Source organism: Ursus americanus, chromosome 5 (assembly GCF_024610735.1).
Source record: "Ursus americanus isolate L20-20 chromosome 5, mUrsAme1.1.p, whole genome shotgun sequence".
NCBI classification, from domain to species: Eukaryota; Metazoa; Chordata; class Mammalia; order Carnivora; family Ursidae; genus Ursus; species Ursus americanus.
Genome location: NC_142131.1, coordinates 70,782,433 through 70,807,337, shown reverse-complemented (window position 1 = coordinate 70,807,337; position 24,905 = coordinate 70,782,433). Strand labels below are relative to the sequence as shown.

The 24,905-nt window shown below is 46.6% G+C and overlaps 1 protein-coding gene across 1 annotated transcript in view; it reads left to right on the top strand.

Annotated features, from left to right (window-relative positions):
- Positions 1 to 2,444: 2,444 nt before the first annotated feature.
- The window catches only part of TNFAIP8 (TNF alpha induced protein 8), a 112,524-nt gene continuing 90,063 nt past the window's right edge, over positions 2,445 to 24,905 (top strand). The window contains exon 1 of the mRNA XM_045794871.2: positions 2,445 to 2,601. Within this exon, the coding sequence (XP_045650827.1) occupies position 2,601 (1 nt within the window). The 5' untranslated portion in view covers positions 2,445 to 2,600. The remainder of the gene's footprint in view (positions 2,602 to 24,905) is intronic.

Here is a 24,905-nt window from a genome sequence, read left to right as displayed (position 1 = left end):
ATGAGCCATCTCCTTTCCAACCACTTAGTGTAGGCCTTCAGCGTCTGTATTCGTTTCCTTTTACTGTCACAACAAATTACCACCAATATAAGGTTTTGAAACAACAAAATTTATTATTTTATAGTACCGTAGGGCAGAATTCCAATGTGGGTCTCAACAGGATAAAATCAAAGTGTCACCTCAAGAGCTGAGTTCCCCTCCGTAGGCTCTAAGGGAAGATCCCCTTTCCCCTGCTTAGTTGGGTTATTGGCAGAACTCACTTCCTTGTGGCCGTAGGACTGAGATTCCCACTTTTTGTTGGCGTCCATTTCCAGCTTCTAGAGGCCACCCATTCCTTGGCTTGGGAACTAGGTCCAGTTCCTCTCATATTTTGAATCTCTCTGACCCACTCTTTCACGTTACAGAACTCACATGATTAGATTAGACCCACTCAAATAATCCAGGATAAGCTCCCCATCTCATTGTTTTTAAACTTCAGCACATCTGCAAAGTGTTCCAGGGATTAGGGAGTGGACATCCTTCCCGGATTCTTATTCTGCCTACCACAGTATCCCAACCTGTCAGATTTCAGTAACTTCATAAGCAAGTTTCCTGACTCTGGCATTCTCTTTGCTGTTTTCAGATTAAACTTTCTGGAACAACAATTGGCGTGTTTCCCAAGATTAAAATCCTTCTGGCTTTCTACTAACCAGGGGTCAAATTAATGCTCTTTAGCTCCTATAGGAGAAAACAACAACAAAAACACTTGGATTTGGTCCTCTTTTGTTATTTTAGCTTCATTCCAATCTACACTCTACTTTCCCCCAACCCTTCTGAGTACTTGAAAAATGTTGACTGTGCTAGTTTCTCCACCTGTAGCTGCTCCTGAAACTCCTATTCCTTCTTCCAAACCCAGCTCAGACCTCACCTCCTCCAGGGAGGCTTCCTGACACTCTTTTCCCCATAGCTATAACCACAGGACAGTGTTTTTTTCTAAACACCACTGAACCTTGTCCATATTCTTATTTGGGGCATTAAACATGAATGTGTTGTGATTTTCTGGTCTACTTCACCTACAAAATGATTAATTATCTCCCAGCCATACTGTGCCACTTCCTGAATGTGTAATTTTGGGCAGGCTATTTTAATTTACTATACCCCCCTTTCCCTTTGTAAAATTAAGGTAGCCTTAGGATCTATATTATAGGCTGTTGTGAGGATTAGAACGGTGACCTGCACGTACTAAGTTTTGCTAGTATTATGAAGAGCGCTCTGCACAGAGCACACCATGAATGTGTGCGGTTTTCACTGTGCTCCCACGAAGGTCAGCACTTTCATGAACCGCTACCCCAGGTGGGGGCTCCTTCGCAGAAGGAAGGCACAGATTCTGTCCCATTCCGGGGGAAAGCTAGCCTCTGCCCCCACAAGCAGGAGCAGTCACAGTGAATTCCACGAAAGTGGCTGAGACCAGACCGGCTTCCCAGGAGCCAATGAGCCTTTAACTGAGAGAGGAAGCCCTGCCATCTCCGCGAATGGCAACCAGGAGTCATGAATGAGTCAGACATCGCTGGGTAGACTTAAGGCCAGTAGAAGCTGGAAAGGGGGGGGGGGGGCAGAGAATAAAAAAAAAAGTTAAGAGCAGGTGGGATTTAGGGGCTTACATGGATAGTTCTAATCAATAATAATACCAACAGTCGGTAACAGTCATGCATACCTGTTTCGTGCCAGGCACGGTAAACATGCATGAGCTCATTTAACCGTCTCAATACACTATGAGGCTGTTTATCTCATTTTTCCGACTGAAGAAATAGAGGCCCGAATGTGTCCCTCAAGCCAGTCCTGACCCCTCGCGTCCAGAGGTCCGTTCTTCCAGTCCGGATCCAGCTCCCAGGCCGCTGTCCAGCCCTCTTCTGCCTTCTTCGAAGCACCTGCCGCGTCAACCTAGTGTCAGGCTGGGTTCGCCCAGTCCGGGATACCTGGCTTCTCCTCCCTTCCCCTAAGCTCCTAGGTCCTTCTGCCAGCCCCGCCGCTCCTCCGCTCCCGATCCTCCTACGCCTCTGGGCTCCTCTTCCCCGCCAGCTCTGCCCCGGGACTCCTAGCTCCTCCTCTCAGCTCCGCCCCCGACCTTCTTGCTCCTCGTGGCTCGCCCCCGACAATCTAGCTCCTCCCACATCTCCGCCACTGGGTCCTCCTACCTGTCCCGCTCTGCACCCAGCTTCCGGGCTCCTCCTCTAAGCTCCGCCCCCGATCGTCTAGCCCCGCCTATATCCCCGCCTTGGCCCCCCTCCCAGCCCGCTCTGCCCCCACCCTCCTAGCTCCTCCTCTCAGTTCCTCTGCGGGACTCCTAGCTCCTCGTGGCCACGCCCCTGACCTTTTAGCCCCTCCTCCTGGCCCCGCCCCCGACTCCCTCTCTCCCGCCCTGCCCCGGCTGCTTCGCTCCTCCCCCTGCCTGGTCCGCCCCGCCCCCGGCCGCTGGCTCCTTTTCTCTCGCCGGCCCCGGCCCGCGCTCTGCTGATCCGTACGCGGAAGCCCGCGAGCGTTCGAGCAGCTTAGGGAACTCCGCGCCCGTCAGATCACCAGGTTCGCCTCTGTGTCCCGGCGCCGCCGCGCCCTCTCTTCCGAGTAAGTAACTCCCAGCGCGCGGGTCTCTCACACACACCCTCTCGGGGCTTCCCGGGTCGCTGGGCTGCAGGCTGCCCCCGGGGGCTCTCTTTCCGCTCCCCCAGACTTTCGGGAGTGAGTGGGTGTGAGTTGGTGCCTGTGAGCTAGTGTGTGTAAGTGTGTGTGCAGGCGCGCACAGCCCGGGAAACTCCCCGAAGTTTTACCCAGTTTTTGCGTCGCGGCGACTGTCTGAGACCTCGGGCTAGCAGCCCCTACAGACTCGGGCGGACCCTTTCCTTCACTTCCACGTCCTCCTATGAGCCCCACTTGCGGTTCCTTCCTTCCTTCTGTGGACGCGGCCCCCGCTATATGTCATGCCGCCTGTTAACAGCTCAGGCTGTCCAAAGGACTGCCCGGGTTATCACGATGCCCCAGATTGCAGACCGAGATGCTGGCCTGAGATTGTAATCCGACCCTGCATTGTAAAACGGGCACACTAGCGGTTTTGCCTCGAGATCGTTTGGTGGAGACTGCCTTTGAAGAAGAAAGTTTTGTGTGTGTGTCCTTGCGCGCGCTCTTGTGACGCTAGAGCCTTAACCTGATGGAGGAACACCTGATGAGCGCCTTGGGACCCAGGGAGGCTGATAGGCATGTTCAAGACTAGGCTGACCAACCAAACTTTGGCACCTAAAGGATGTTTACTGATTCAGTGACACCGTAATGCTAAAGCCAACTGATTTCCTAAAACACAGGAGTAGTTAGAAATAGCGGACCCTGCAGGATGATGGAAGGAAGGGGACTAAATTGAGAGCCAGCCTTGCAACAAAATCCTTGAGTTACTTAAGACCGATAATTACATCCCTCTGTAAATTATTTTATGGGGGGCGGGGTGGTCAATACTATCGCAAGGTAGAGTACATTTCTGCATTTAAAAAAAAAGATTAATTGGTAGCCGCCCTGTACTTGAATCCATCCATAAAATGATTCCCTAGTTGCTGAGGATGTCTATCCACTTCTAATAGCCTCCGAATTCTCCTGTATCTCATTTATTCTTGCTATGTTCTTACTGTGAAAGTAGAGATCCCCATAAAATTTCCCCGCTTCCTTGATAAGAATTCATTTAAGACATGCTTATAGGGAAATGACATGTCGAATAGAAATTTTTCGTTGAGGTGTGAGGGTGGCAGAAAGCTATGTGGCTAAAGGAAATCACCAGAACAGAGCAGCCTTTACGTTGCCATTGTACATTGGCATATGAAAGCAAGAGCTGATAAATCACTTTAAGTGCTGCTTATCACAGCAGATATTTTTATCCTGGTTTCAATCCTGTGTTACACAAAAGTGTTTCCACAGTGTTTTAACTAAGGAAACATTATGCTATGAAATGTAAACATATGACTCCATCTCTCTTAAAGGAAAGAAATAATTATCACACTTAATTAAACACCTGGAAACATTTATTGCCACCTTCTAATTAGATCTGTCATGGGGAGTTAAGTCAGCAAGTTATTTCTAATTTTCTAGCTGGTAACACAATTTTGCTTTTTTGTAGATTTTTTGGGTGGCTGTTCCCCTCGGTACACGTTAATTGCCTCCCCCACCCTTGGCCCACCTTTTGAGTTTCTGCCTGTTATTTGAGTAAATAGTTTCGGGAAGTGGATACCACCTACCTCCCTGTAAAATGTGAATGCTTTAGATATTGACCGTTTTGTATTCACTGTTTTTGCATGACCAGATGTAGGCCTTGTAAGCCATTATATTCATCTAGTTTATCAGATAATTTAAGAATCATTGAGAAATCACTGCATGTGAGAAGGGTCCCCCAAAAGCGTAGTGATTCTGCACAAGCGGGCCCTGGAATTTTGTTAAGGGAGAGTTTAATCTCTTGTGCCTTTTGGTCTCGCGTGCCTAAATTCAATGAGAAATGGAGTGGCGTGAGCTGGAAAACCTCATCTTCATTGGCCCTTAATTTTCCGTTTCTGACTTTATTGCCAGATACAGTGTTCGTCTTTGTAGCGGGGTGTTGTGAGTACAGTGCCGTTCTGGGTTCCCCACAGAATGGCCGAGAAACTGAGGGTGCGCGTGTCCCCGCCGGAAGAGCGTTTTATGAGGCCTGCTCTCTGCAGTTCTTCGTTCTGTTGAAATTGGAGGAAAGGGTGTGTGGAGAGAAATGATTGCATCCAAACAGCGCTCATTAGGAAATGCCATGTGGAGGAGGGGTGGGTTTCTAGATGGTTTCTGGCTTGGGGAATTTCAGATAGTTGCTCCTCGCTGTTGAGCCTCCACCATGCTGGGCACCATGGAGGTCCTGGAGTTCACAGATCCGTTAATCCTCTTCTGCTTAGGACAGCCTCTCGGAGCGAAGACATTTCCTCCTTGAGTTCATGTGCTCTCAGTCAGGACTGAACTTTGCTGGCGCACCTCTCAGAAGAGTCTGTTCCCCATCCCCTCCATGTTTGCACACATGGAAGGGAGGGAACATGAGGGAACCTTCGGGAAGCAGGGGAGGATCAGTGATAACAAGTGAGGGCCACCTGTTTTCTCACAGAGAGGGAAGGCAGTGTTCGTGCAACCCCAGTCCCAGGACCACTGACTTGGGCCCTGGGGCCGTGCACAGGGCCAACCTGGGTTAAAAAAAAAAAAATGGACCCTTGACCCCCGTTTGGCATTCTCAGTCAGCTCAGCTCTGAGACAGAAGTTGACTGTGTGTGGGGCTGGATTAACTTTTATCACCTCGCCCCTCCTCACGCTGCCCACATCCTTCATTTAATACCAAATGCACACAGTAAGAACTCAACAAACACTAAAAAGGAGCTTTTAACACCCCAACCTTTATGTTTCTCTGTGGGTAACAGTTTCCTTTCCGCTCTCCTGTCCCTGGTTTTGATGACTCTGGCCCTGGAGTCTGAGTTGACTGCGGTTTCTGAACTTCTGTCTGCAAGTGGTGCTTAACAACAGATGAAATGGATGATTGTTTGAGGGTTAAAAAAAAAAAATTCAGCGAACCTTGTTGCAAAACAAATGGGGTCAAATAGTAGTAGCCAGTGGACATTAGTATGTGTTTGACATTTCCGAGTAAAAGGAGGAAATGAGCTACAAGTGGAGGGTAGATAATTCTAGAAACAAGAGGCATCCAGGCACCTGAGAAACCATATGGCCTATGAGTCTAAGACCATAACGTCCACTGTTACACAAATCTGGAGATGTGTCCCCTCAGCCAGCTTGCGGGCGGGGAGCACCGTTCATTCACATGGGAGGCATTTATTAAGCTCCTCCTGTGTGCACAGCACCCCATAACCCTCTCGTGTTCACAGGAGGGCTGGCAAATTGCAGGAAAATGTTGGTAAGAACGGGCCCCTGCAGGTAAGTTGACGGTGGCAAAAATGGGTTTAGAATTCTTCTGTTTCACAAAGGGAAGTAAAGGCACTTCCTTAGGATAGAAGAACCATTTTCAAAATAATAAGAAACTGAAATAAGCACCTTTCTTCTGATGTCCATTTCAAATAGCCAGGGGTATAATTGCAATCAGCCCAGTTCCAGAGGACATTGTTTCTTTGGCCTTTCATGCCGAGCAGAGAAGTTACCTGAGAAACTTGTTTTAAAACATCACAGGCTCTGCTACAATCAAGTAATGTCCACCCATCCTTTTAGAGAGCCGTTGCTTTTTCTCTAGAGGCAAGTATTTACGGTTCAGAACCAAGGTCGTGGGGGTTCAGAGCTAGCCGCAAAGCTGGATGGGCATGGACAAGTTTGTTTTCCTGGGGTGTGCTTTTTTTTATCTAGAACAGGAGAGGTGATGGACTGACGTGGGGATGTTTCTCTCAAGGTGCCTGGGGGCCAGGCATACAGGGATCTGCCCCACCACAAAGGAAAAAAAAAGGATGAGCAATCACAGGAATGGGCCTCTGCTCAAGTACCCCAAGCTGACTTATAAACACATTGAGGTTTGTTTCTTTAATAACAGAGAATGGAATTAAATCCAAAATTCCACTTGTAGTTTCCGTAAACAATGGGAATAAGGATGACTTCTCGGTTAGTCACAACGTGGTTGGTTCACATGACTCTGCAGGCCTTTCCCATCTCAGCCACACTGGCTGTGTGACTTTGGACAATCCACCCAAGCTCTCTGAGTCTGTGTCTCCACCTCAAAACTGGGGATCGTATTTCCATCATGGGTTTTGTGGTGTGCATTAGAGCAGAATGTCCCTGTCCTGGTGTCCAGTGTGAGGAAGGCACTCAGCAAAGGGTGGGCTTTTCTGGATTGGCCAGATTGGGCTCATTTCAAGAGGACGGTGTTTCTACTGGGTCTGAGTGGAGGGGAGAGGAAGAGGCATAACTTGTACCACATGTGTTTTTAGCATGAACTTTCTTTTTTCCCTGTCATGATGCCAGAGGAGCCCAGAGAATGGGGTGAATATAGCACAATTTCAATGATTCCCAGCTGCAGGGTCATGTGATTATGGAGGGAAATCTTGCTGCTGCTGCTGCTGCTGCTGCTGCTGCTGCTGCTGCTGCTGCTGCTGGAGAGAAATGAGCCAGAGCAGGGCATCTGGGTTTTGTGTGTCTGAGCCCGAGAAGAGCCACAGCATCTTGGGAGCCTCCCTGTGCATGAGGAAGCGTTTCTCCCTTCTTTCCTTCCTCCCTTCCTTCCTTCCTTCCTTCCTTCCTTCCTTCCTTCCTTCCTTCCTTCCTTGAGAGAGAGAGAATGCAGGGGCAGGGGGCTGGGCAGAGGGAGAGGGAGGGAGAGAATCTTAGTCAGGCTCCACACCCAGCATGCAGCCCAACCAGGGGGCTCCATCTCACGACCCTGATATCATGACCTGAGCTGAAATCAAGAGTCTGGACGCTCAACTGACGGAGCCACCCAGGTGCCCCAAGAGGGAAGCTTTTAAGAAACCTGTTACAGTTAAGATGTGAGCAGTGGGTTGACCTTTAACCTCCGCAGGCCCTTGTTTAAAACAGGTATGTGTCAGCTGTCCTCGGTGTCACAAAGGGAAAAGGGACCGGGGCTGGCACATCCTCAGGTGAAGTGGTGAGATTTCCAGAGGGCAACAGTGCATCTTCACGGTTGTCTGTTAGGCACACCTCTGTCTCTCTCTTCTCTCTATCTCCAGGGCATGCAGTACCGTCATGTATATTTGAAATGAGCCAACCGTCTCCGCTTCTGACCATTAAAAAAAGAAAAAGTTTCTTGCAATATAACTGTTAACAAAAATACCAAAATGAAGGAAGGAGACAAGGGTTGTGATGTGTGTTTGTGAAGACCTGTCTTCATCCTTCCCTACCCCAAGCCCTTGAGCTGATTGTTTTCAGGCTCTTTCACACACACACACACACACACACACACACACACACGCAGACAAAGGAATTCTGCAGAAACGCCAGTCTTCTGAGAAAATCTGCAGACGCCAGATTGCAGAGTTCAAACAATTTTTGACGATCCAAACCTTTAAGGAATAAGTCTCCCACTCAGTTCCACCACTCAGTGATCAGGAAATAAATCCTTTGTGTTTCTTTCTTCTCTCTCTCTCTTTTTAAAAGATTTTATTTATTTATTTGAGAGAGAGAGAACACAGAGGGAGAGGGAGAAGCAGACCCCCCACTGAGCAGAGAGCCCAGGACCCTGGAATCATGACTTGAGCCAAAGGCAGATGCTTGACTGACTGAGCCACCCAGGCGCCCCTCTTCTCTCTTTAAGAAGATGATGTAGTTTTCTGGAAAAGACTGGTGTTTGATTCCATGGTATCACCACCCAAGGGCAGAGCAGTCCTGACTCAGGGTTGGAATCCCTTGTGCCTGGGTGAAGGGACAGGCTCCCAGGAGCTCACAGAGTATACCTGGCGCAGGTGAGCGGGCTCAGACCTCCCCTCTGTGTGGCGCTGAGCCATTTTGCTCCACTGAGCCATTTTGCTCCTTTGCTCTTCTGGCCTGGAAGGCTCAGGCTGCTATGACTTGCCCGGGTCAGACACCGTGTGTCCATGGGGAGCCTTCTGAGGAAGCAAGGGCTCTGGGGGTCCCAGCCCTGTGTGCCCCAAGTGGGATGGTTTGAACACACGAGTATCTGGGCAGCCACAAAGGTGATAGACCAAATGAAGCTTTGAACTTCTCCAGCGAGCTGCAGTAGTGCGGGGCCCATCAGGGCCAGAGCTCCCACCTGACTGCAAGTCACAATCCCCTGGGACCCTCCATACCAAAGGTGCAGATTCCTGGGCTCCAATTGGTTAGCTGGGCCTGGGACTCTGTATTTCTGACACCCCCCCCCCTCCCCCCGTTGACTGATGCATAGTAAATTCTAGACCCCTAGCCTGGGAGACCAGTTTTAATGTCTTGTTCTGTAAAGAAGTCTATTCAGACAGCAGATTACCTGTAGGGTTGTTTTTTGTTTGTTTTTGTTGGGGGGGGTGTGGTTTTGGCAGTGGAAAGAGCAAATCTCTTGAAAGTACAGAGCAGTTTTAAAAGTTTAAAGAAGATTAAAATGAACTTGCACAAAATGAACACCTGTGTACGTATCCAAAGAAAATACAAAGTGGTTTTTCTAGTAGGTCCTCACCAGGTTGAGAAATGTTGACCAACGATGAGGTCAGAAACGAAAAAATAACCAAAACCAACAGTGGTGTCCCAAGAATAGATCCAGGAATTGAGAGCCGTGAAGCAGGGACCCTGGGGAATCTGCTCAGGGTTCGTTAGTTAAAAATCTAGATTACCAGTCACTGGCTATGCTGATGTCATCCAGCCAACTGGTGGCCATCTCCTGTGACTTTGTAGATCACTCTTGGGATGGGCGCCCCTTTTCAACAATGGCAGATGATGAGAGGAGCTCCAGGCCCCAGATTCAGTCACCAAGTGGCCAGTGAGACCTACCCTAGGTCCCCTTCCCTGTCCTGAGGTCCGGGCACCTCCAGGGCTGTCCTGTTCTTGGCGTGCCCCTCTCATTTCAAAATGGTGGGCAATGGCAAGGTGGAGAACACAGTTTCTTTCTTTGAAGCCACCTTGCTGTAACTTCCTCCACTTCTTCCTCTTCCTCCCCCTTCTTCTTTTTTTAAATTCTTTTTTTTTTTTTTTTTTTTTTGCATGTTGAGTTGGACCGGTCCTCGACACTTTCTTCCCTATTTCTGAATTTAGGTCACTTCTCAATTTATCATGCTAGTAAGAGCCATGGAGTAGATTAAAGGTCTGCTTCTGATGATGCATAATAGTCATTTTAGTAGAGCTTCTGTCTTTCCCTGAAGTTAAGTTTAAATATTTGATCAGGGACCAGCAAGGATGAGCAGGGACTCCTCTGAGTCATGCTTGAGCCCCCCTCTCTAGGCAGCTGTCCTGCGGCACACCAGTGGGGGAGGTGGGGGGGGGGCTTCGAGCCTTGCAGTTTGGGAGAGGGGGCAGTTGTAGGAGGTTGGGCAGTGGCTTGCGGAGACGGGCGGCAGGAGCACACCCGGACTCTGAGCTCCCTCCAGGCACACCTACCCCAAATTTATCTTCCATCCCTCTGTTCTAAGTTCTGTTCCCTTTTATGATTGCCCTTAGGGTTTGTATGTTCCTGGTAATAAATAGTATGCTATATTACCGTATTGCTTTGCTTAGGCTGTTGTAAGAAAATGCCAGGCTGGACAGCTTTAACAGCAGATCTGTATTTCTCCCAACTCTGGAGGCTGGAAGGCCAAGATCAAGGAGTCAGCAAGTTTGGTGTCTCCTGAGGCCTCTCTCTGTGGCTTCCAAATGGCTGCATTCTATTATTTCCTCCCTTGGCCTTTTCTCTGTGTGGGCATCCCTGGGGTTTCTCTCTCTTTATGTAAGAACACCGGCCGTGTCATATTAGGGCCCACCCTTGTGATCTCATTTCACCATAATCATCTCTCTGAAGGGCATATCTCTGAATATAGTCACATTGGGGGTTGGGTCTTCCAAATATGAATTTGTTGGGGGACAGAATTCTCTAGCAGTCACCTTTGTGAAGGGTATTACAAATGATAGTTTTTGTGTTAGCGTCGTACAATTACCATCTACTATGTAGAGTGTTCACAAGTCACAGTTATTACTTTTCACTTTAAACAACTATCTTTTGAAAAAAATAAAACATGAGAAAAGAGCTTTTTTTCTGTTTATCTACTTATTTACTATGTTTGGGGCTCTTCATTCTTTAGCGTAGACCCATTTCCATCAGGGTGTTTTCTTGTCTCTCAGCCTGAAGGACTTCCTTTATTAATTCTTGTAGCTCAGATCTGATGGCAGCAAACGCTCTCAACTTCCTCTGTGCGGGGCCTTTTATGTCTGTGTGTTCAATTTTCTTCTTATGAGGACACCAGTCATGTTGTCTTAGGGCTTTCCCGAATGGCCTCATTTTAGTTGAATCATGTCTTTGAAGATCTTATCTCCAAATACAGTCCTGTTTTGAGGTCTTGGGGGCTTGGGCTTCAACATTTGAATTTTGGAGGGGGACACAATGTAGGCCGTAAAATCAGGTTGCTTTAGGCAGCACGTAAGAGAATGCTCAACTAACAGGTATGAGCAGTAAAGTCATTAAATTATCTTTCGTGAAGGGCAGTCTGCGGTTGGTCCAATGCAAGGTTGATCCAGTGGCCCAAACAGTATCACCAGGGACCAGGTTCTTTCTGTTCCTTCTGCTCTGCCATCGTTAGCATGTTACCTTTTCTTTGGCAGACTTCCTGCCTCATGGGCGGAAAAGGGAGTCCTCAGCACCAGGTATCGCACACTGCCCCCAGCCTCATGCAAAGGCATGAAGTGTGTGTGTATATGGAGGGGAGAGGTAGGGCACAGAGAGGGCAATGATGAATCCATTCTCCTGCAGTGTCCATCTCTTTCTTTCTTTTTTTTTTTTTTTAAGATTTTATTTATTTATTCGACAGAGAGAGACAGCCAGCGAGAGAGGGAACACAAGCAGGGGGAGTGGGAGAGGAAGAAGCAGGCTCCCAGCGGAGGAGCCTGATGTGGGGCTCGATCCCAGAACGCCGGGATCACGCCCTGAGCCGAAGGCAGAGGCTTCACCGCTGTGCCACCCAGGCGCCCCAGTGTCCATCTCTTTCTATCCGGAGGTAGAATCTTTCCTGAAGTCCCTTCAGGCCTCACGGGGCACAACTGAGTCACAGCTACAAGAGAAACTGTGAAAGTGAGTAACAGTCATTAGGGGAAAACTCTACTGTGAGAGGTTGGCTGTGCCAATAAGAAGAAGGGAGAGGTCCTGACGAGTGGGCACATAGCACCTGCACTGTCCCCAGACTCCCATGCTCTAGAAAATGTGTAGTCAAGGCCGTCACTATTCCTGAGAATGATAAAACCAGGTTTTGTTGGAATTAAAACTAACCACCCATGATGAGGAGTTGGGAGAAAAACAGAAAATGTGGGAGGTGTTGAAAACCACCTATACGTAATTACTCCTAGTAGTGACTTTTTAATGCGAAGGGCCATGGATTTAGAAAAATAGCACAACTTACTTTGGAGACAGCATCCTACATTCAAACATGGAAGATGTCCATCAAATAAGGAGTTCTTCATGTTTCTATAATAGCAATAATGACACGCATTTATGGAGTACTCACAGTGGATCGAGCACCGTGCTGATTATTTCAGCTTCAAAGCCGATGTATGAGAAGGGTGTGAGTGTTAATCCGCGTTTACGGATGAGGAATTGAGGTTTGGGGAGGTTAAGTAAGCCCACAGGTGCCTGGCCGCTCTGGGAGTCACACGGCAGAAGTTCTCCCGCCCCCCTTACGCGTGCTCTGAGCTGCTACAGGGCATTACCCCTCTATAAACCTGGTACGAACTCCCTCAATTTCGGTGGACTCTCATAGGCTGTTCCCTCTCCAGCCAGCCACTGTCCACTTCATGGACAAAAGTCCTAGGATTATTTCCGATGTCATTCACCTTTCAAAGGTGGGAGGGTGGACGTCAAAACCCAGGGAACTGAACTTTTCTAGTTGAGAGGATAACTCTGATGTCCTGTTTTGTAAAGGGAAAAAGGTGGACAGGTTTCTTAACCCAGAGAAATGTATCTTTCGTCACTGACTCATGCTACAGAGCACTAGTCTAAGTGATGGCAAATGGGTCCTCTGGTTTATAGAATCCTTGTGGGAGGCACGTTTTCTTTCTTTCTTTTTTTTTTTAAGATTTTATTTATTTATTAGAGATAGAGACAGCCAGCGAGAGAGGGAACACAAGCAGTGGGAGTGGGAGAGGAAGAAGCAGGCTCATAGCGGCGGAGCCTGACATGGGGCTCGATCCCATAACGCTGGGATCACGCCCTGAGCCGAAGGCAGATGCTTAACCGCTGTGCCACCCAGGCGCCCGAGGCACGTTTTCTAAGAGTGGGGACAGATTCTTCACAGTCACTATGCAGAGATTGCCCCTCCCCCAGAAGACCTGGGCAGTTGGGGGTCGGCCATAGGAGATGCAGGGCTCCGTGTGTGTCTCGTCCGGTGGCTTTGCAACCCACTGCTCCAACGTCACGTCCCCACAGCTCAGAACCAGGGCCAACCCCGGGAGCCTGTATTGCTTCACTTAGTTTCCTGAACTCACGTTGCTAAAGCTGTAACAACACCTTGGGTGTGACAGTTTGGTTAGACTTGAGGATTGCTAAAGTTTGGAGGGGAAAGTTCTGTTCATTCTCTCTCTTAATCCCCTGTTGCTAATAGCTTGCATGGGGGGCCGAGTAAAGGGTGTACCTTCCTTGTCTAATTCTGGGAACTCAAAACAGGTAGGTTGATGCTATAACTTTGAGGCAAGTTGAAGGCTCTCACGCCCGTAAGAACCCCATATCCAGCAGCTTTTGGCAATTTCCGTAGGCACCAGAGGACATTTTGCATTGAGATTGCCATTGGCATATTTCGGAGCCCACCATTTGCTGTAAGCTTTAGGAAATTATTGGAAGTGTTATAAGACAAATTTTAATCAAAACATTATAGATGCAGTCATTTTTCTTAAACATGAAAAGTGCATTGAAACAGAAGGCCTTCATCAGACACCTGCTCCCCGTTGGTCTACTGCTGGGCCCTTTCCCCTCTACACTTTGTGATCCCCTCCAGCAGTTGGCTCTTTCTGTGTTGACACGCCTAGATTTTCCTAATGCTTTTTTTTTTTAACCTTTTTATTATAAAATGAAACATAATTACCAAAGCCCACACAAAGCAAATACACACTTTAGTGACTTACTGTAAGACAAACACTCATATAACCATACCTCCAGAAAGAAAGAACATTTGGCCAGCCACTCCACAAAGGGCCTTCACATACCCAGCCCTGGTCATATTCTCCTCTGTCCCTCCAAAAGCAAATGCCATCCTGACTTTTATAGTAATCACGTCCTTGCACCTCTTTATGGTTTTATCACCCAAAAGAGCAGCCTGACCCATGATAGTCGAGATAGTTCAGGCTTGCTCATTTTTTTAAAAACCTTGATGTGTCTTTTAGATCTCTTTGAATCTACAGGTTCCTTTAACATCCTCCCCCATTTAAAAAAAAATATCTATTTTTTGTTTGTTTTTTTGTTGAAGGACCTGGGCTGTTTGATCTGTAGAGTTTCCCACGGTGTTGATAACAAGATGTGCGCTCATGGTGAAGTTCAGCTTGGGCCTTTGCTGTGTGTTTCCAGCATCTGGGTCCAGAGGCTTGATCAGACTCAGGTTTGATCCCTTTGGCAAGATGGCAGGTGCCGTTGGATTCTTTCACGGGAGGCAGAAGATGTCTGCTTCTCCCACTGTTTTTTGTTCTTTGCAGCTGTTGATCCTCGCTGTCTGGATCTATCAGTTCACTGGGGATTGCACACTCATATATTCTATACCACTCATATATTCTAATTGCACCATTTTGATTTCATTTCTCAGCTGCCATCATCTTATCAGGATAGACTCCCCTTCAAACTATGATTCACTTACCCAGCGGTACAGTTCACGTAGAAAAACCGGAGTGAATGTTTGGTTCTTTCCTTTGATTTACCCACTTTTGAAGAATTGGTTTCGTGTCATTTTCCAAAAGTGACCAGTTAGGTGTGTTTTTTTTTTTATTTTTTATTGTATCTGATGGGTTGCAATCCACTGAAATTTTAACTTTTACCAAGACTCAGATCGTCCCATCTTTCACCAGAGGGATCTTTTTCTTGTTGGCTCCTTAGTCTTTCTGACATGACCTTGGTAATCTTTGATAGCTTCCCTGCTACTTGGTATGTTAAGGTTATCCAGGCTTGTCTTGTACGTTTCCTGCCTAGACCTGGAATCAGCCGTTTCTTCAAGAGTCCCTGCTTGTCTGTTCGTTTTTTTTTTTTTTTTAAAGATTTTATTTATTTATTCGACAGAGATAGAGACAGCCAGCGAGAGAGGGAACACAAGCAGGGGGAGTGGGAGAGGAAGAAGCAGGTTCCTAGCGGAGGAGCCCGATGTGGGGCTCGATCCCATAACGCCGGAATCACGCCCTGAGCTGAAGGCAGACGCTTAACCGCTGTGCCACCCAGGCGCCCCTGTTCGTTTGTTTTTAATGAGAAATGATATTTCAGGACCATAACCCAGGCACTAGGGATGCTCATTCACTGGAGTGGTCATTGTTTTTAAGTCTTTTTACTGGCCAGAACTGGGAAAACACACACATAGCCATATATACATCTACATACAAGCATATATATACATATATAAAAATAAAATGTACTGTGAGTTCATAATGATATTTCCAAGGCAAGTTCAAGATTGCAGGTTTTTGTTTAACCTCTTATTTATTACATTTGTATTTTCTTTCTTAGAGACTTAGAATCCTGGTTTTTTAGTCACAGGAGAGATAGAATGTCATAATTACCCATCTGAGTGTCCTGCATTATACATAAGCCATCTCCAGATAATCAGTTTTGATTGCTGAAACAGTAAAAATAATGTCTTTGGCATACACCCTACTCATTCTTCTCCAGTTTTTTTTTTTAATGGTTGTACTTTATCCACACTGTCAGATCCTATAGGCATTATATATTAAAATATCTCCCTTTTAATGCTCATTTAGTCTTATTCCTGCTATGTATGTCTTGCTTATTATCATTTCTCATATCAGTGTCTCTAGACATTTTGGCTATAGCTCTTTCTCTGATAGATTCCTTGGGTAATTCCCTGATTTTTTTGTTTGTTTCCCTAATTTCTTTTTTCCCCTAATCTTTTAAAAGATTTTATTTTTAAGTAACCTCTACACCCAACGTGGGGCTTGAACTCACAGCGAGACTGAGTTGCACGCTCCAGGGACTGAGCCAGCCGCGTTCCCCACCCCCTAATTTCGTGATAGCCCGTTGTGACCTTTATATTAATGTCCTTGGCCCATATTTCCTTTTCTTAAGAATCTCAATACGTCACTCCATTTTCTTCTGATCACGTATTTTTTGTCAAGATTCTGATGATGATCATTTAATTTTCTTTCCCTTTGTACGACCTATTCTTTCAGCACTTGAGAGCCTCAGCTGTATGCCTATTCCCTTCCATTGACTATCTACCTACTCTTCCAATACAATGATTAGTGAGCTAAAATGTTACCAAATCCAAGTTTGTGACTTGGCCAGCCCTGGTGCCAAATAATCGCTCTCTCCTGTTAACCCAAAATAAGCCACTTACTCTGAGTAAGTATAGCTTCTTATCTTTGTAACCTCAGCTGTACCTTGTAAAGTGCACAGAGTTAGCGCTAAATATATACTTGTTTATGAAATAAACGTTGGGGAAGGATGTGGGTTTTTTCCTTTCCTTTTTAGCCTGTCAGGGACTGCCCCGCCCCTTCGGCTCTGGTCCTCCAATCAGGTGCGGCTTGGCTCGCCCCGCGCACTGAGGCAGGCTCCACCCCCAGCAGCAGGTGTGGGGCTGCAGTGCCCCATGGGCTCTGGATTGTTCTTGTGGACACAGGGTCAGGTTGTCAGGCCATGTTCTCACGTTACCAGCACCCTGGGAACCCCTGGCTCCCAGAGGGTCCGGCCCCACGCGGAATGCCACGGTGGCCCCATGCCTGCTTGCACTCCCCGTTGACCGTACCTTGACCTCTTCTTGTGGGTTTTAAGGCTCAGGCCCCTGGCACGTGGGCCCAGACCCTAGCCTCTCATGGGACTAGAGCTGCCACCTGTCCTTTCCTGTCTTGGCTCACCTTTCTGCTCGTCACTTCTTGGCTGCCAGAACCCACGGCAGGACCACAGAATGGATGCTTTTGGTTCAACACGCGCACTATGTTTAGTTTGTAAAAATGAGATGCCAGTGAGTGGGGCATGAATGCCAGTTTGGCCAAAGCCTCTACTGCTTGCTGCTGAATCAGCCTGTTCTGTCACACATTTCATTCATCTGCCTGCCTCCTGTGGACAGCATGTTTGGAACCTCTACCTTCTGCTATCTCATACCTCTCAGAGCATTTGCCATTGGGCATCACCCATGGGCTGTCCACTTCTATGCCTGGCCGGCACTAGCCCAGCAACATCCTTACCCTGGCTCTTTTCCTTAGGCTGCGGACTGTGGAACTTGCAGAATTTTGTTCCCCTTTCTCCTGAACAACTCAGTGCCACGCAATTAACAGAAAAAAAAATTGTAATACGTAGCTTTTACAAATATTCACCCTACAAAAGCAACAATAAGAAGATTCCAGAAAGGGGCGCCTGGGTGGCTCAGTCGGTTAAGCGTCTGCCTTTGGCTCAGGTCATGCTCCCACGGTCGTGGGATTGAGCCCTGCATCCACTCCTTTCTGAGGGGGGAGTCTGCTTCTCCCTCTCCCTCTGCCTGCTGCTCCCCCTGCTTGTGCACGCGCTCTCTCTCTCTCAAATAAATAAATAAAATCCTAGGGGAAAAAAAGAAGATTCCAGAAGTAACGGAATAGTGGCTCTTCTCCAACAGATGTGAACAGTGACGTGATCTCAGGTATCCAGAAGGATTGAAACCCCATAGCCTGGAGCACATCAGAGAAATCTCACTGGCACCAGTGAGTCAGTGATATGGAAAAACTGCCCATGATGTGCGAAATTACTCTGGTTGCCCCACTTTTCTGTTCTTGGTCAGTGGCCCTGAGGAGAGGAACTGCACTCAGGTTCTGCAGTCCCGTGGCTGACCTGCCCTCGTGAGGTTTTCCCCAGATGTAGCATTTCAGGCATCGATCAAAACAGTCATGGGAATGAATCTTTGCTCCTAGGAGTTTCCATGGATGGCTATGGACTTGTGTGAAAACGTAAGCATTTTCCATTCTGCTTTTATTAAATCAGCAGAAACCATACTAAAGACTTATTCTTCTTTTCCGGCTCCTAGGCAGTTGCATTTTTGCCTTTTGCCTCTGGTTGGCCCACATGGGAACCAGCTAGGGCGGGAGAGGCTCCGGATTTACCAAGCGCTTACTATATGCCGGGCATTATGCTAAGCTTTTAGGTACATTGCCAAGTCCTAGGTTCTGTCATTATCATACCCATTTTAAAAACGAGGAAACTGAGACCGCAAGAGTCACAGTCGTTACCCAAGTCAAAAGCAAAGCTGATATTTAAATCTATTGGTTCTTAACCACATCGCTCTACTTCCTTTTGCAAAAACACAGATTTTTACCTCGCTGGTTTGCAGGTGCTTGCTGTAAGTGACAGAGCTGGGCTTCAAGGATCGGAAGGTGGAGCCGGCCGCTCTGTGACATTTAGATCTTGAACAGACTTTTCTCGGAGCTATTGGAGATCCCTGATTTAGACTCTGTAGCATCAGTGGGAGGGGAGTAATACAAATATAGGTCTAGAGTCTCATGGCCTTGTGTTGCCCCAGGTTTGAAAATCCGTTGTTGGGGCACCTGGGTGGCTCAGACAGTTAGGCATCTGCCTTCGGCTCAGGTCATGATCCCAGGCCTTCTCCCTCTCTGTGCCGCTCCCCCTGCTTGTATTCTCTCTCTGTCAGAAAAGAAAATCTTTAAAAAGAAAAAAAAGAAAATCCGTTGTTGAGAGCTGTTTCAAGTGTTACAAGTCAGCAGTGTTACTAGCACTTACTTGTTAACACCTCAACAGGGGACAGGAGACCGAGGTGAAACCCAAATGTGTCAATTCTGAAACTTGTTAGACATTCTAGTAGTGAATTCGGTGGAGAAGGAAGTTAAAATGATTTAAAAATAACGTTGTTGGATTTCTTACTAAGTGTGCCGTCTCTCTATATGTACATGTTCTCAGAATGTTCTTTTTTTTTTTTTTTTTTTTAATTTCCTCAGGATGACCATGTATGGCCACTTAGGTTGCGCACTGCACAACTGTGGGGGACACCATCCACAAAGATTATAATTTAAATGGTGCTTCTGAAGCTGGGTCGTGCAAGATCAGCAAACCTTATTTCATACACCTGTTTGGTTGGTTTTTTTTTTTGAATTTTTAATTGAAGTATAGTTGGCATATATATTATGTTAGTTTTAGGTGTACAATATAATGATTTGGCAAATATATACATTACAGAATGCTTACCATGATAAGTGGAGTCACCATCTGTCACTGTACAAAATTATTACAATTTTATTGACTATATTCCCTCTGCTGTGCTGTTCATCCTTGTGGCTTATTTACTTCTATAACTACAAGTGTTTGTACCTCTTACTGCCCTTCACCTGTTTTGCCTATTTTCCTACTTTCTCCCTCCCCCCCCCCTTTTTTTAAGCATCATTCTTTCTACCCAGGGGAATAGCATAGACAAATTTTGCTTCCATGGTCTTTTTGAAGTAATTAAGAAGAGCATGCAGATTTACTAAATACTGGAAAAAGCTCTGGACAGTGCTTGGAGGGTGGGCTGTGGAGTGACTGGCCGTGTGATCTCGCTGGGATATAAACCTCTGGGTCAGAACTGCCACATCTAAGAAATAGAAGGTGTGGACTCCGTAATCTCGAACCAGCCCCTCCCCACCCCCAGCTCTGAAATGCTATGATTCTTGCTGTCACCTGCACTTCTCATTGTCATTTGAAGCCTGTCAGCCAGTTAGACTGAAGCTCCTGGTAGAGCAAGAAGGGGAGAGCCCTGGGACCCTCTGGAAGGAACACTGTCCTGCCCTAGCGTGGAATGAAGAATCCTGCACGAGGGGGCTCAGGCTCGGAAGGCAGGACTCTGGCCCTGAGTCTTTCCAGAAGGCTCCAGGGCTCCAAAACGTCCTAAGATACTCCTGCGAGTGAATTTATTTTTAGATTATCTTTATGTTCCCCTTCATTGTTAAGATAAGCAATTGTTAACTGCATTAACATAAGAGGAAATAGACTGAATTATGTCTTACACGAGAGAGCCCATCTGTATCCAAGACGCTGATACAGCTAACCACAAGTGAATTCATTCTGGGACAAAAAGAGTTCATTACAGTGTTGATTTTAAAAAGGGGGGGAAAACCTCTAAGCAACTTAAGTATATGCATCAACTGCTAATACATATTACGGTACTTCCTTGAGCTGAAACGTTATGCGCTTTTAGAACAAGGCCGGTCTCTGTGCACTGATAGGAAGAGATCTCCAAGAGAGATTAAATAAAAAGCAAAATAATGATCTCATTATGTTTTTAAAGGCGCATTATATGTGTATGAGTGCATCAGCATTTTTTTTTTTACGGGAATGAACAATACGCTATGAAGAGTGGGGCCGTGGGTTGGAAGATTGGGAAGGTTAACTTTTTCATTTGATACCTTTCCACAGTGCTTATATTTCATAGTAGAGGAGAGGATTTAGATTTCAGTTGGGTTTTTCAGGGATGCTAATAGATCTTTAGAAAAATCTGTCTAAACAGAGCCTTCTAAGCAAAAGCAAGATGTTGTCTGTAAACACTTGAGGCTATGAACATGAGGACGCCTCTCCCCACCGCACCACCTCCCTGGCTTTTACTCCATCCTCTCAACTCACAGCTCCCCAGTGATTGCATTATCCCTCTCATGCAGAATTGTCAGTGGCTGCCAACGTCCAACAAAACCAGTCCCGGAGAGCAGTAGGATGGAGCAGCAAATCATAGTCTTACGCTCTGTCTTCCGTGCATTCCGGCAGCATTCGTCAGGGACCAGGCACGGTGCTTGCTTGGGGATGTAGGTGAATGACATGCTGTTCAGAGATTACGTCTGACTTCTTGGAGCGTCACCTTAGAAGCTTCTTACTTGTGGGCGCCTGTGTGGCTCAGTCGGTTAAGCGTCTGACTTTGGCTCAGGTCATGATCCCAGGGTCCTGAGATTGAGCCCGGCATCGGGCTCCCTGCTCAGAGGGGAGCCTGCTTTTCCCTCTCCTTCTGCCCCTCCCCCTGCTTGTGCTCTCTTGCACTCTGTCTTTCAGATAAATACATAAAATCTTAAAAAAAAAAAATCTTGTAAAAAAACTCATTGTCAGGAGTAAATACAACACCAAAGGCTCCTCGCTCAGGCCCCAAAGGACAATATTTGCTCCCCTGCCCCACCCTTCCCTGCACATTCAAGGCCAGGTCTGACCCCCATTCCTCCTCTGCATATTTCCTTTGGTCCCCATTTCTAAACTGCATTGTCCCAGAACACACCCCATTCCTCTCTGCTTTTGTCTTTGCTGGCTATGGCTCCCTAGTCTTCCAGGTCCAGCACTTCTTCCTGGATAGAATTAGACTGTCTTTCGGGATCCAGTTCAGATGTGGCCTCCACACCACCTTTCCTGGTTCTCTTCTTTGCTAGGGAACAAAAAAGGCCAGCTGTATTCTCTTCCTCTTCAGAGTAGCTCATTCTGGTCTCCCTATCTTTATAATGATTATATCACCCATGACATCTTCCTTAGTTTACGGCTGTCTGAGCTTTGCTAGATAGCCTTCCTGAGCACGGTGACTAATTCTTGTTCATCTCTGGAACTCGTCTTTGTTCCCACATTCTCAGTAAGTATGTGTTAATGAGTGACTTCATTTTTATGATTTGCCCAAGTATTATTTTACTTTCATTTAAAGGATTATTTTAGGTCAAAGCTAAAAAAAAAAAAAAAAAGGACGTTTCCCTGAAATGCACTATTATTAGCAGGTTAGACAGAGTTTCTTTCCCCTTTCAGGGATTAAACTTGGAAGTTGTAGAACTGCTGTCCCTGAAGAATGTTCAGGAAGAGACAGGCAGACATTTATCTAGGGTGGTCCTCACAATCCCCACCCTTTACGTGAGTAACTGGCTCATAAGTTCTTGTCTGCTGAGGTGAGATCTTATCCTGATAATTTTAAGAAAGCAAACAAACTACACCCACTATTAAGACAACTCCCAGCAGAGGTAAAGGAAATTTAGAAAGGAACTACAGAGTAAGGTTGTAGATGTGTGGGAGAAAACTGTTTCATTATTCTGTTTCTTTCCATTCTTACCCACAGTTACATGGATCTATGTTATAATCCCTATTATAGCGGTGACCATAGGGTATACACAGTTTAATATTCTTGTTTTCTCTTCACATTATTTCCTGCACATTTTCCTGTGTCTTTATGGACATTTGATTCTGGTGCTCCATGAAACCATTGGAGTTCAGTTCCTTGTTGCCTTTCTCCAGCAAGGAATGGGGCATGTAGAACAGAGATGGAGCCTGGGGGAATGTCAGCATTGCATATTTTTTTCTAAAAGAAGCGATCTTATTCTGATATTGCGAGATGCACTGGAGCAAGAATAGGAACACACGGTTTGACTGAAGTTTGCAGCCCAGTAAATGAGATTAAGATCCTGAGCCGCTTTAAAACGTTTTCTTAAGTAAATACACATCTTGAAGAGATTAGACAGTTTTTCCCAAGCAATGCCTTTTTATATTTACAAAGGCCTGTTGGGAACAGCTGGAAGGCAGCCTTCCCTTATCAGCCCCAAGTTGTTTGCTAATGAATTTCAGGGCTCCAGCACTAATAGGATGGAATAATTTTACATAGAAGAATCAATCTCTAGCCTCCTTTTTCAGAAGAAACGAATCTGGCTGGTGCCTGTAGGCAATGAGGTGTGCTGTACATAAGGAAATCATTAGGGCTAACTACCAGAATCTCTTTGAGGTCTGTGCATATAGTCTCCAAAGAGAGAGTGGGGCCTTGAAAATTAACTGCCCAGAATCCTAACAAGCACTATACGTTCCTTTTTGGATCAAACCTTGCTCTGGCCTTAGGCTAAATCGACTAGATTCCTACTCCCTTTATTGACTTACAGCCCCATGGACTCCTTTTTATGATGTTAACCAACTGTCTCCTAACATGATGATATAGCTGGTTTGGGGTTCTTCATTATTTTGCTGTTTCTATCATCAGTCATAGTCGTTAATACAAATGGCAATCAAAGTAAATTTGCCTTCCTGGTCAGCTTCCCCATCAGGAATAGTATACTTTATAATTATGTTGTTTTTCTATACTTATTGTATATAATCTCTTATAATTGAGCACAGAGATGATGATCAGATTTCTTTGTGTTTCCCAGAGGGGTGACTGCATCTTGGTGTGGCTCCTATGGCTTGGTCTATAAAAGGACCCACACAAGATTGTTCCTGTTTTTCCTCTCTGTTTTAATTTTTGGCATAAAGAGAGGTATTCAGTCTTGCTAGCCACCCAGACCAGTTACAATGAGTCCCAAGGGGGACAGATCTTACGAGAAGGGCTCTGTTAGGTCCTAACTTACTCCTGAATTCAAGAGAGGACCTGCACTGGGCTGTAATCCTCTTTAAAATATTGGAGGATTCAGAAGAAATTTCTCAATGAGAAATCTATGAAATAGCTTCAGTTCCTGGGACTGGGGCCAGGGTGCCTCCGATGGGGGTGGGGGTGGGGGTTCTGCTGGGTTCGGGCTGTTTGGATGTGGCTGGCAGCAAACCTTTTAAGGCCGTTGCTGTTTATTATTGTCGGCCTCCTCCCTTCATTACCTTCTCTGACTCTGGCCTATTTATCACCTGTGACACTGCAAAGCCGCTATTGCCCAGAGATAAGTTAGGGAGATCTGGGTGGGAGGCAAGTCCTGGGGTAGAGGTGAGGCGAGGTCCTCTGTGTTCCTGGCAGGATTTCTTAAAATCAAGGGCTGGGATCAGGCTCTCCAGATGACAACTGTTACTCCTTCCATATGACCAAGTCCTTACAGTTTAAAAAAAAAAAAAAAAAGAAAGAAAGAAAAGAAAAGAAGAGAGAAGAGAAGAAAAGAAAAGAAAAAGAAAAAAAAGAATTAAAAATCACAGAACTATCCAAAGCCACTCTGAGGTCAGCCCAAGGCACAACTTCACCAAGGGTTTTGTTTTTTCTCTTCTTATCATTCAGTCAATCGACTCATGATGACTGAGTGATTTACTAAAGCTAGCAGAGAATTGAAGAACAACAAAGGAGGTCCCTTGCCCTCTGGGAAATGTTCATCTAGTTCTAAGAAAAAGGTTAGGATACAAATAATTGGAATGTGATGGAGACCACATCAAAGAGGTCGATCAGTTATCTGCTGCTGCGTAACAAATTGCCCTAAAGCTAGCAGCTAAGAACAGCAATAAGCATCTGTTATTACGTAAGTGTCTGTGGGTCTGGAATCTGGGAGCAACTTAGCTGGGCCATTCTGACTTGGATTCTCTCAGGAGTCAGTGAGTTGGCCAGGTTTGCAGACATCTGAAGATTTTTCGTGTGTGTGTGTGTGTGTGTGTGTGTGTGTGTGTGTGTACACGCGCCAGGTTTTCTCCTAAGGATCTAATTCCAAGGTGGGTCACTTGCATGGCTGCAAATCAGTGCTGGCTCTGAACCGGAGGCCTCCATCGCTCACCATGCCGTCCCCTCCACCTCCATGCAGTGTCCTCGAGACGCGGTGAATGGCTTCCCGCACGTTCAAGTAGAAGCCTCTCACGTCTTTCACGGTCAAGTCTTGAACGCCCCACACCGTCACCTGCACAATAGCTCCTTGGTTACACAACTCTCACCATCCATCGTGGGTGGAGGCCACACCAGGGTGGGGATGCCGGGGAGTGGGAAGCATTGCAGGCCGTCTTGGGGACTGGCTCTCCCAAGGGGCAGAGCTCTTGTGTAGTAATGAAAAGTCAATGTTGGGGGGCCTCCGGAAGGAGGCGGACTGTGAAACGGGAGGATTTTTCAGTAGCTGGTGCGGCAGGAGAGAGCGTTGAGAAGGATGGAGCAGCAAGAGGAAGGAAGGTCAGGAAGAGACGGGTATCTGTGTGTTCAAGGAACATTTGCCAGAGCAAAGCCTGGCAAGGTAAAGGAGCCAGTGACTGTGAGGTCTTGAAGGCCAGGCCAGGGAGTTTGGACTTTCTGTGATTATCAGGGATGAGTCATGGGAAGTTTTTGAGCAGGTGAGTGACCTAATCGTTGGCCTGTTTTACTTTCATCTTTAGCTTTAGGTTTTCTGTGCCCTTCCTTCCTTTGGCCCCTCTGTACCATCCAGCTTGGCAACCCTCTAATTTCGAAAATTCTGTAGCACTTCTCCAC